At 42.7% G+C, this 12,504-nt stretch overlaps 1 protein-coding gene across 1 annotated transcript; it reads right to left on the bottom strand.

Moving 5' to 3' along the window:
• Positions 1-1,283: 1,283 nt before the first annotated feature.
• LOC148131853 (uncharacterized) lies at positions 1,284-10,824 on the bottom strand. The gene is made up of 2 exons (XM_087954346.1): positions 10,678-10,824; positions 1,284-4,878 (listed from the first exon to the last, which is right to left on the bottom strand). The coding sequence occupies exon 2, from the start codon at positions 4,870-4,872 to the stop codon at positions 2,797-2,799; it is 2,076 nt and encodes a 691-aa protein (XP_087810472.1). The 5' UTR covers positions 4,873-4,878; positions 10,678-10,824; the 3' UTR covers positions 1,284-2,796.
• Positions 10,825-12,504: the final 1,680 nt, after the last annotated feature.

Below are 12,504 nucleotides of genomic sequence, written 5' to 3'. Positions count from 1 at the left end.
GTTTCCATCCCATCAAGGGAAAAGTCCTTATCACTGTACCCTTCCCACATATACTGTATTTTTGTTTTCAAGATCCGGTAAACAGGATGGTGGAAATGTATGCTGCCCACAGGTGGGATTCAGCCAGTTCTGACAGGTTCTGGAGAACCGGTGGGGGAAATTTTGAGTAGTTTGGAGAACTGGCACTCCCACCTCTGACTGGCCCCGCCCCCATCTATTCTCTGCCTCCCGAGTCCCAGCTGATTGGCTGGGTCTCCTTTGGTTACCTTGCACAGGAGAACGGAGCTGGAAAGCAGGTTACTGGGGTGGGGAGGGAATGGGGATTTTACAGTATACCCTTCCCCTGGAGTGGGGTGGAAATGGGAATTTTGCAATATCCTTCCCCTGCCATGCCTACCAAGTCACACCCACCAAGCCACACCCACAGAACCAGTAGTAAAAAAAAATTGAATTTCACCACTGATGCTGCCTCTAATATTCACACCGTCCAGCTGGAAACCCTGTTGTCCCAAAGGTACTTTTTCAAAGGGCAACTGGATTTTCTTTGTTTTTCTTTGAAGACGTTTCACTTCTCATCCAAGAAGCTATAGAAAAAGTGCAGAGAAGAGCAACCAAAATGATTAGGGGACTGGAGCAACTTAACAGGAACTAGGCATGGCTAGACTAGTGAAGAGAAGGACCAGGGGAGACAGGAGAGCAGTGTTCCAATATTTGAGGGGCTGCCACAGAGATGCTATTTTCTAAAGCACCTGAAGGCCAGACAAGGAATAATAGATGAAAACTGAACAAGGAGAGATTCAACCTGGAAATAAGGAGAAATTTTCTGACAGTGAGAGCAATCAACCAATGGAACAGCTTTGCCTTTGGAAGTTGAGGAGCTTCATCACTGGAGGCTTTCAAGAAGAGACTGGGCTGCCATCTGTCAAAAATGGTGTAGGGTATCCTGCTTGGGCGGCGGGGGGGTTGACTAGATGACCTACAAGGCCTCTTCCAACTCTGTTAATCTGACCAGAATCCTGAGGTTTAATATAGAAGAAGGGGTCAATCTATTCTCCAAAGCACCTGAAGGCAGGAAAAGATGCAGTGGATGGAAACTAATCAAGGAGAAAGTTTCTTCAACAAAATGACTTCAAAGAAAAACAAGAAAGTCCAGTTGCCCCTTGAAAAAGCACCTGAGGGACAACCATGACCTGGATGACTGAGAATCTCCATAGAAACTCTGCTATGTTCTGATCTCTAAAGTTAGGGTATGTTAAGTCAAGAAAATATTAAAACCAGGCCAATTTTAGAGAATAGACATTTATTGACTATTTCTAGCATAAAAGCAAGTAATATAGGATAGCTGTTTAGCATAATGTTTATGAACCTCAGATGATTAACATAGCTCTTATACATGGTAGAAAAACTCTAATGAATCAATAAAATAAAAGAGACAAACATTAAAATGTAACTGAAAGGCAAAAAGAGTTAAAAATCTTATTTGGCTGATTTAAGATTACAACAATATATATAAAACCATAGTGTATTAGCAGTTAATAATTGTATGATTAACTAAATAAAAGAAATTCTTATTTGGGCCCCAAACTCAGTATTTAATGACTCTGTTCATTCTGGCCAATTGGTCAACCTCTTTCTCTTGATTTCCTGGAAACTTACCATCCATCTAGAAATACTTGAAGAATCTATCTTTGAGCTGGCACTCTTTTCCTCATTAGGTACATTTCTACCATTTGGTTTTGAGGAAAATGGATCCCTTCTCTGAAAAGTAAAATGAAAAAGGAAACCCTTTGTTCTTAATATTTGCTATCTTAAAGTTTATTTGCAGAAAGTAAATTAGGATGGCTTGTTAGAATCTAACGATTCACGAGCTGTATGGACAGCAGTAATATGAAAAGATGTTCGATTAGTTAGAAGGACTCAAGAAGCCAGGAAAATTGAGGGTTTTTCACTTATATTTCAGTGGTCATAGTAATCTAAGCACCCATCTCTCTGAGTCTAAGAGATGATAGATCAGGCTGTTGGACCCAACAGGAGGTTGGACTAGAAGACCTCCAAGGTCCCTCTGTTATTCTGTTAATTGATAAGCATCTCCAAAGAAATGCAGGCCTAAAAGTGGCAACCCCAGAAAAAATGTGGACATTCTATTTATTCCCCCATTAATGTCTGCAATGGATAGATAGATATATTAGAGAAAGAGAGAGGGAAGGAGGGAGGGAGGCGGAGGGAGGGAGAGATTCTTAATTGTACCATCCAAAAATGAGGGAAACCTGCAATGACAACAGAATTAATAGCAATGAATGAAATTGAATATCACGTTTTTAGTATAGATCTCAAGCTACTTACTGTACCTATCCCAACCCTTTTCTCTATCATAGACACACAAATTATGGTTAAAAAGAGAAGCACAGAAAACACAGCAGCTTTTCCTCCACTAGAAATGGCCCAGAGAGGAATGGTAGGGTAGACAAACTAGCTAGCAGATCAGAAGGCAGAGGGAGGGGTATTGGTCCACAAAAATTGAGAGATGAGAGAAGAGATAACTAGTGCATAAAGAAGAAATGAAAATAGAAGTATTTAGTAGAAGCTAACATGAGCCTCCGCCTCAGAAATGGTTGGCCAAGATGATTTTTGAAAGGTTCCTGAACAGCAATATCTCTAGTTGTTTCTTGGTTTTCTAGATTTACCAAATACAAGATGACTGAACGGCCCAATTGACATTCTATTACTCTGAGGGAAATACAATAACACAGAAGAGCCTAGGCAGCCTCCATTTCCCTCATGGGGTGAAAAACAAGTCTACATGAATTGTTCGGCTTCATCCTGGGTGATTTCCCTCATCCCTTTTTGCACATTATGTTCAATAGCTTTTCTCTCTGCTTCGGGCACTTCCGGCAAGACAGCCTTCAGCTCAGAATTGATTCTTGCCACTCTGGCATGGATACTATTTTCGAATTCTTGCTTTTGCTTAATGACCAGGGCCTCTATGGCTTTCCGGGCTTCGTCACAGCCATCTGCTAGTTTGTTACGCTCCATTTGGAACTGGGGGTTGGAAGGGTCCATGGAAATAAGCCTATTCAGGCTGCCCACTTTATCCATCAGGTATTTTGAAGACACTTCGGTATAGGTCTCGGATATCATGTGCACCAAGTGAGCTATGTTGGATGCATTGAAGGCCTGTTTATAAATCATATCGATGACAAAGTCTTTGTGGGAGTAATTCGGAATTTGGGGAAGATCTTTAGCTGAGTTCACAAATTCTGTCAGGCGTTTATTGAGACAGGAGTCAATGAGGTTGGAGATCATTTGGAAGAAACGCACCATTTTCTCCCACTGTTCCTTCACTCTTCCCATGGCATCCAGGCCTTTGATCAGCATCTGTTTGGCGCTTTCAAAATCGATCTCTTTTATTTCACATTTCCTCATTTCACTCAGCACATCCAACAAATCCTTATTCTGCTGCTTTAAGTTGTCAAAAGTTTTCTGGTATTCTTCTTGGCTCATCTTTAGGATTTCTTTAGTTTGCTCTATTTTCAAAACGCTGTTTTTCACCGCTGACGTCGACTCTCCTTGAACATTTTTCTGGGATTTGGCCATATTTGGCGCCATGGGACCAAAGGGGGATGTGCGATTATAGGATTTGCTTCTGCTATCGAAAATAATAATATCCGCTGAGAGAATGCGCATTTTCTCTGACAGTTTTTTCTTCTTTATGTTTATGTCCCCTGACTTTACTACCTCAATTAATATATTGGAAATGTCTACTATATACTCACATATTTTCACTGCCAAATTTTTCATGCTGCACTCCCTTTCTTTTTTAATTTTTGCTAACAGTTGCTGAGATTTCTTTTGGGTCCATGCAGCTTTGATTTCATTGTGTTTTTTATTGTAGAGGAGATCCATGTCAATATTGCCTTCATCATCCACCATGGTTTGAAGAGTGTACACCAATGTCAACATTTGAGCTGACAGGGCACAGATGTTGTTCATGGCTATAAAGTCATCCTCACTTTCACAGCCTTCCTCACTTCTGGCGTGGGTTGGGATAGAGCTACATTCCTTAGAGCTGGTCAGGAATCTCACAATGGCAGTTGGCAACGTCAAGGTTTGTTGTATACCCGAAGCGAATTCCAGAAATACACCATTCCAGCCAGTAGGAAGGCTATCGACCATTTTTCTATAATCTTCAAACGTTTCGGTCACTCTGTTCCTTATTTCCTTGTAATATTCCTCTGCTTTCGCCTGGGCGTCTTCAGCTGCTGCCTTTCTTAGTTTCAGATCTTCCAAGGCGCGTTTGGTTTCTGTCAATCCTTGTTCGTACTGCGATTTGGAACTCGTACACACTTCCAAGAGTTCCCCAATCAGACAGATGACATCATGGAACTTATTGTCCACTGCCTTGGCTAAAGAGGAACATTCGTTTGCAATCGATTTCAGGCTGGATAGCTGTCCAGGGAGCAAGGTATCTATCAAGTGAAGGTCATCCTGGAATAAGGTCTTGATTATCATCTTGAGTTGCTCAGGGATGCTCATAGAAAGGAGCCGGATGCCATCCATATTCTTGTGGGCGATGCTGAAGGCATGCCAACCACTGTTGCTGACCTGCATCAGGGAAGCCTGAAAGGAGTCCGGATACCTCATATATTGGTAGCCTCCCTGGGGTGGGGCAAGATTGATGGCAAAGTCTCCTTGTCCTGCGGCAATGCAAGCCAGCTCCCCTAAGATGGCGATGGAGATGGGACCGAGCATCAGATACTCCTCCCAGTTCGCATGGGGCTTCATCATCATTTCTGTCTCTTTTCGGACTTCTTCTGCTTTGCTGATGTTCATTACAGCTTGTGTAGCAAGTGCATTTTTGGGCTGGACAGCCATTTCAGCCTGGATAAAACAGAAAACAAGAAAAGAGGAAAGGTTGAATGGTCAAAATTGTAGTCTCTGGAATACTTACGATTTATTTTGACTGTTTCCTAGTATGATTTGATTGCTTATTTGTACCCTATGACTATCATTAATTGTTGTACCTTATGATTCTTGATGAATGTATCTTTTCCTTTTATGTACACTGAGAGCATATGCACCAAAGACAAATTCCTTGTGTGTCCAATCATACTTGGCCAATAAAGAATTCATTCATTCATTCATACCCAGATTGGAAAAGATCCCAGGGCCCTTAAGAGTTTCTAGAAGAGGAGGATATCCAGGATAACAGAGTCGTAACTTTTTTACTGGCACCAATTTCCTTTTCAGACATATGCATGTCTGTCATCTCCTACAGCTAGAGTACTATATCCAGTTTTGGTCACTACACTATAAAAAAGATGTTGAGACTCTAGAAAAAGTACAGAGAAGAGCAACCAGGATGATTAGGAGACTGGAGACTAAAACATATGAAGAACAGTTGCAGGAACTGGGCTTGGCTAGTCTAGTGAAGAGAAGGACCAGGGGAGACATGATAGCAGTCTTCCAATATTTGAGGGGCTGCCACAGGGAGGAAGGGGTCAAGCTATTTTCTAAAGCAGGGGTTGCCAACCTTTTGGACCTCAGGGACCACCAAACTCATAATTTTAGATCCCAGGGACCACTAACCAGTTCTGTGGGTGTGGCCTAATTTGTGGGTGTGGCTTGGTGGTCATTGCCTGGCTGGGCATGGCTTGTATGTAAATATTATAAATATTTATATAAATATTGAATTTTTTATAAAAAAGAGCAACTTTTACCCAAAATCAGGAAAAGCAGGCAGGCCGATTGAGTTGCTCACAGAATCACAGATTCATTCAGAGATCTATCTATCTGCCATTGGCTAGCTCAGTCCGTCACATAAAATTTGCTAGCAAGCAAACTCACAAAATTAACTCACAACAAACCATGCATATAAATATTTATTTTTTTATAAAAAAGAGCAACTTTTACCCAAAATCAGGCAAAGCAGGCAGATTGAATTGCTCACAGAATCATTCAGTGATCTATCTATCTGCCATCGGCTAGCTCAGTCTCTCAAATTTGCTTGCCATGAGTCTGCACTGAATTTGCTTGCAAGCACACCTTCAGTCCTAAGGGAGGTTTGACTGTGCTGAGCCGAAGATCTAAGACTAGCTAGAAAGCAAGAAATAAATAAAACATATAAGGAACAGTTGCAGGAATTGGGTATGTCTAATCGAATGAAAAGAAGGATTAGGGGTGACATGATATCAGTCTTCCAATATCTCAGGGGCTGCCACAAAGAAGAGGGAGTCAAGCTATTCTCCAAAGCCCCTGAGGGCAGGACAAGAAGCCATGGGGGGAAACTAATCAAGGAAAGAAGCAACTTAGAACTAAGGAGAAATTTCCTGACAGTTAGAACAATTAATCAGTGGAACAACTTGCCTCCAGAAGTTGTGAATGCTCCAACACTGGAAGTTTTTAAGGAGAGATTGGACAACCATTTGTCTGAAGTGGTGGAGGGTTTCCTGCCTAAGTAGGGGGTTGGACTAGAAGACCTCCAAGGTCCCTTCCAACTCCTCTTCTCTTCTTTTATTCTACTCCATTCCATTCTATTCCTATGCCTTTCTATTCCATTCCATTCCATTCTATTCTATTCATGTGGCTAGTGAAGGCAAAGGGATACCAAAAAAGGTAATGCAGTGATTTCCATCCAACACATGCACAATAAAACCAATTGATATATTGCTAAAGGTGTGACACCAGGTATACACCAGGGAAAAATATTTTATATCAATATTTTCTTAAATACCCTCTGACAGCTCTGAATGCCTGCATTTCTTGGAAATGGTGTGACTTCAGTACTGTCCCTGCAGAAGAGAGAAAGAAAGTGAAAGCTTCAATCTTCTCTCAGAATTGGCTGTTCCCACAGCTAGGAATTTCCTGAGTATATTTCCTGCAACCGTTCTTCATAAGTTTTAGTCTCCAGGCCTTTGATCATCCTAGTTGCTCTTCTTTGCCCTTTTCCCAAAGTCTCAACATGTTTTTTGTAATGTGGTGTCCAAAACTGGATGCAGGATTCCAGCTGTGGTCTGACTGAGGCTTTATAAAGCTATACTAATACTGCAGTGATTCACTTAACAACTGTGGCAAGAAAGGTAGTAAAATGTTGCAAGATTCACTTAACAACTGTCTCACATCGCAAGAGAAATCTGAGGCTCAATTGTGGTCGTAAGTCGAGGACTACCTGTATTTATATACAATATGTACTCATCAATGGTGGGATTGAAACATTTTTACTACCGGTTCTGTGGGTGTGGATTGGTGGGCGTGTCAGGGGAAGGATACTGTAAAATGCCCATTCCCTACCCACCCTGCTAACCTGCTTTCCAGCTCCGTTCTCCTGTGCAGGGCAACCAAAGAAGACCCAGCCAATCAGCTGGGACTCGGGAGGCAGAGAATAGATGGGGGTGGGGCCAGTCAGAGGTGGTATTTGCCGGTTCTCCGAACTATTCAAACTTTCCGCTACCGGTTCTCCAGAACTGGTCAGAACCTGCTGCATACCACCTCTGAAACTGGCCCTGTAAGCATGGCTTATTCAGGGGTCCTCAAACTTGGCAACTTTAAGACTTGTGGACTTCAACTCCCAGAATTCCTCAGCCAGAAAGCTGGGTGAGGAATTCTGGGAGTTGAAGTCCAGAAGTCTTTAAGTTGCCAAGTTTGGAGACCACTGGGTTAAATGGATCCGAAAATAGCATTTCTTCAAAGCCAGCCAGTTTTTGGTTCACCAGTGCTGTGAACATCTGTGGAAGAGAGAGGGTGTGTGTGTTTTTCATGCTTGGTTGATCCTGTCTGGAGCTGAGCTTCTCTTTTTGCTAGAAATACTGGAAGATTGACCAGTATTGAAGATTGACCTCTTCTTTCCTTTGGAAATGTTGCTTCTCTCCAAGTTCCCAGGTTCTGCTTGGAGATGGAAAAGCTGCAAACATTCATCCGTGGAGAAAGCTCTTTCTTTGTAGCAGAACTGAAATCACACCCTTTCTTGGAAGCGGGCGGCATTGCTAGAAACCTCAGAGGGTGAAAAGTTCAGTGGGATGGATCTTGTAAACAACCTTAGGTGGAAATATTTCTGGCCTTCCTGTGTATGCAAATGTCAGTGTATGAGAGGAAGGCGTTTATTTGCTTAGAAAGCAAATTTAATTTCTATATTTCTCCTGAATGTTCCCCCCCTCCCCCGCCATTGGATTCCAATCTTCCTCTTGCTTGAAAAGGATCAAGAAATCAATCCAATGTATTATTATGATCAAAATTCAGTAAGGCTACAAGAGGTTAAACAAGGCAGATAAAATGAAAAGAAGGTGTAATACACGAAAGCTGATTGAGTGACTTTGGGCCAATCGCTCTCTCTCAAGTGAACCTACACCACAGGGTTGTTGTGGAGAAAATAGGGGGCCAGGAGTGTTAGATACTGTACATGACATCCTTGGCTTACTGTTATACGTTGACTTGCCATAGTTCATTTCGTGACAATTTGAAATGACAGCAGGCTTTCACACTTGCGACTATTGCAGCATCCCTATGGTCACTTGATCAAAATTCGGATAGCAATAGCACTTAAACTTATATACCCAGTGGTGGGATTCAAAATTTTTTACTACCATTTCTGTGGGCGTAGCTAGGTGGGCCTGGCTAGGTGGGCATGACCATGTGACTGGGTGGGCATTGCTTTTTTTTGCATCACCCCTCCCCCGTTTTTTGGGCCTTCTGGACCTCAGGCAAGCCTCTTGGGGCGTGCGTTTTTGACTGGGTGGGGTGAGCCGAAGATCTAAGGCTAGCTAGAAAGCAAGAAATCCAACCATTTCCTGCTTCCTAGCTAATCTAAATCTCCCAGCACAGCAGAACAGATGATGGTCGGAAAAAGGAAAAATAGCAATTTAGCAGGCAAGTTTACCGGGTAAGGAGTGAGTGGGCGGGGAGGGTTCCTGCGGACCATGTGTGCAGCGCAGCCTTGTGTTTCTGTGCAGCCTGGATTAATTGCTTTTGGGGGGTGTTCTGCGGATGAGATTTCTCTGCGGCACACCAAAATTTTCTCACAGCCCACCAGTGGGCCGCGGCCCACCGGTTGGAGACCACTGTTCTAAAGCACCCGAAGGCCAGACAAGGAATAATGGATGGAAACTGAACAAGGAGAGATTTAACCTGGAAATAAGGAGAAACTTTCTGACAGTGAGAACAATCAACCCATGGAACAGCTTTGCCTTTAGAAGTTGTGGGAGCGCCATCACTTGAGACCTTCAAGAACAGGTTGGACTGCCATTTGTCAGAAACGGTGTAGGGTCTCCCGCTTGGGCGGGGGGTTGGACTAGATGACCTACAAGGTCCCTTCCAACTCTGATGATCTGTTATCTGTTACCTTTATCTACCACCAATTTGCCTTAACCATTGGTAATTCAGATTCTTGTGGAGAGTGTTAGCATGCAGTAAAGTAGGTGAGGGAAGCATCACTTTTCTTTCATTCCTATAGACGAGAGTGAACCATTCTTCTCCCAGTCGGGAAAAACCCCACATCTACTTGTGGGCTGCTTGGACTCCAACGCTGCTTCTCAGTACTTCATCCTCACCCCCCCCCCCATCTGCTTTGCTGCCCTGGCAGCCCCCCCACCCCCCCTTTTTTTAAAGGAGCCTCTTGGAGTTATGTGGTGTCTGCAGGGAAAAATGCGAAATCCACAGGGTGGTGGGGAGGGGAGATATTGACTTAATGCAGGGGTCGCCAAAGTTGGCAACTTCAAGACTTGTGGACTTCAACTCCCAGAATTCCTCCTCCAGTCATGTTAGCTCAGGAATTCTGGGAGTTGAAGTTGCCAAGTTTGGAGACCTCTGACTTAATGTGTAGGTGAGGGGGCCAATATTAGTCTTGTTCCAGCACTTAATAATCCTCTCAGGGGACCCTGCCTTTCTGGTGTTGATTCAAGAGATCCCATTGACAGCCAGGAATTTGTTAAGTGCTAAAGTGCAGCTAGATTAGATGTAGGGGGCGTGCATAATAAGTTCACCAACGTGCCTACCTTCCCTGTCCTATTGTTTCTTTTTGTTTTTCTTATATGTATCCATTTCATGGATTCATAACTATGCTTATACTTATACCTGTAATCTTATAATCGCTTGACAAAATAAAAAAAAAAAGATTTCATCCCACAGGTGGGATTTAAAGAGGGTGTGTCAAAGCCCCCTTAGAAGCCTCCTTGTTCTGTGAACTCAAGGATGGTGAAGAGAAACAAGCTTAAATTACATTCTCGCCACAATCTGACTCCAAACCCCAACTGAACACACACAACTGTTTTCTCAGCTTCCTTGCTCTGAGCTCCGCAAGACCCTTTTCAGCTAGTTTTGAACTGCTGCTGAAAATATGAATATTGACATCACCTCGTGGAGCACAGGGACGCGTAATTTTCAGCTTTCGGCTGAATCCTGGCTCTTCCTGGGTCTCCCCCCCCCCCCGTTTCATGTGAGGACCCCCCCCAACCCACCATCCTCCACTACCCAACCTGTTTCCATCCCCTCACGGGGCGGTCCCTTAGCGCGCCGTCCATAACCAGAAAACCAGCCCATCTCTGGCTGATACTCTGCAATTTCCACCACCACCACCCCGAGCGGAAATGTTATGCTCCCTTAAGGCCACAACCCTCTGGACGCTCATCTGTTCGTAAAAGAAGCCGTGAGAACCGCCATAAACACACACAGAGAGAGAGAGAGACTCACGTCGGCAAGTTTGCTTTTGAAGTTCACGCTGGACAGGAGTCAAAACTGGCTATTCGCTCTTGCGAGTGTTTGCGAGGATTGTGAAGCTCCAGCAGCTGCGAGTCCTTTTTATGCGCCCCTTGTTCGTTTCAGTTTCCGTTTTGCAGCGTTTCCTGCAAATCAAAGGTTTTCAGAGATCAGTCCGGGTAGTCGAAGGCAGCTTTTTTTTACCCAGAACCCTATCCTAACTCCGGATGCTTCAAGGACCTCCAAAGGGGGATTCATTTCAGGATTTCCTTTCCTTTCTTTTTCTTTTCTTTCTCTCTCTTTTTCCTTCCTTCCTTTCTTTCTTTCAAATCAAAACAGTTTCTGGTTTTATAAATACATCTCTGGACCTCCAAATGGAGAGTTTTCCTTCCTTCCTTCCTTCCTTCCTCTCTCTCTCTCTTTCTTGCTCTTTCCTTTCCTTTTCTTTCCTTCCCTTCTCTTCCCTTCCCTTTCTCTTTTAAAATCTCTCTGAATCTTTCACATCCATTTCTGGCAAGGATCAAGTCACTTTGCTGCACTTTTTTCAGCTCCAGGTTAGCTAAGAGATTGGCATTTGTTTTCCATCAAATTGGAAAGAGGGATTAGGAAGGATCAGGATGCTACTAAACTGAGTCCTGGCTCTTCTACTTTTATTTTTTAAATCATGACTTGGGGAGAAATGGTGCATGCTGTGTAAATTTGCACATGATACACAATAGGATGGGTAAAGTTCTAAAACAGATTTCAGTTTCAAAACCAATTTGAAAGGGTAGGAGAAAAGGTAGCACATAAAAGTGCTTTAATGTTTTGTGTTGTTTTGATGCCTTTTAACTATTTTTATTGTTTTACAATGTTTTAAAGCTTTTAATTGAATATTCAAATATATATAAAAACGGAAGGAAGGAAGGAAGGAAGGAAGGAAGGAAGGAAGGAAGGAAGGAAGGAAGGAAGGAAGAAAGAAAGAAAGAAAGAAAGAAAGAAAGAAAGAAAGAAAGAAAAGAAAGAAAGAAAGAAAGAAAGAAAGAAAGAAAGAAAGAAAGAAAGAAAGAAAGAAAGAAAGAAAGAAAGAAAGAAAATCTCTTGGAGAGAAATGCAACATTCTTCACTAAGGAAATGAATGCTCAATATAAGTACAGGTAGTCCTTGATTTAAGGCCACAATTGAGCCCAAAAGTCCTGTTGCTAAATGAGACAGTTAAGTAAAGTAACGTTTGTCCCCTTTTTACTATCTTTCTTACAACAGTTGTTAAGTGAATCACTATAGTTGTTAAGTTAGTAACCTGGTCCTTAAATGAGTTTGGCTTCCCCATTGACTTTACCTGTCAGAAGGTTGCCAAAGGGGATCATACAATGCTCTTTGGACACTGCAACAATCATAACTATGAGTCCATTGCCAAGCATTCAAATTTTGACCACATAACCATAATGGCTGTAACTCTGAAAAACGGTCTTAAGTCACTTTTTTCACTGCTGCTGTAACTTCAAGAGGTCACTAAATGAACTGTTGTTAAGTCAAGGACTACCTCTAATAAGCACCATCTGGATTGAGGGTTGCATTCATGAGAAAAATAGGATTGAGTGGTAGGGTGTATCATAAGAGAGGGATAGAATGAAGATAATGTGAAATGTTAGTACCGCTTTATATAATGCCTTGGTAAGGCCACACTTGGAATCCTGCATCCAGTTTTGGTTGCCATGATGTAAAAAAGATGTTGGGGCACTAGAAAGAGAGCAGAGAAGAGCAACAAAGATGATTTAGGGGACTGGAGGCTAGAACATATAAGGAACGGTTGCTGGAATTGGGTATGTCTAATCGAATGAA

The sequence above is a fragment of the Notechis scutatus genome, chromosome 2, assembly GCF_049901735.1.
Source record: "Notechis scutatus isolate UNSWTSFEM ecotype Mainland chromosome 2, rNotScu1.2, whole genome shotgun sequence".
Taxonomy (NCBI): Eukaryota; Metazoa; Chordata; class Lepidosauria; order Squamata; family Elapidae; genus Notechis; species Notechis scutatus.
Note: the sequence above shows the minus strand (reverse complement) of the source record. Positions and strands in the feature narration are given on the sequence as shown.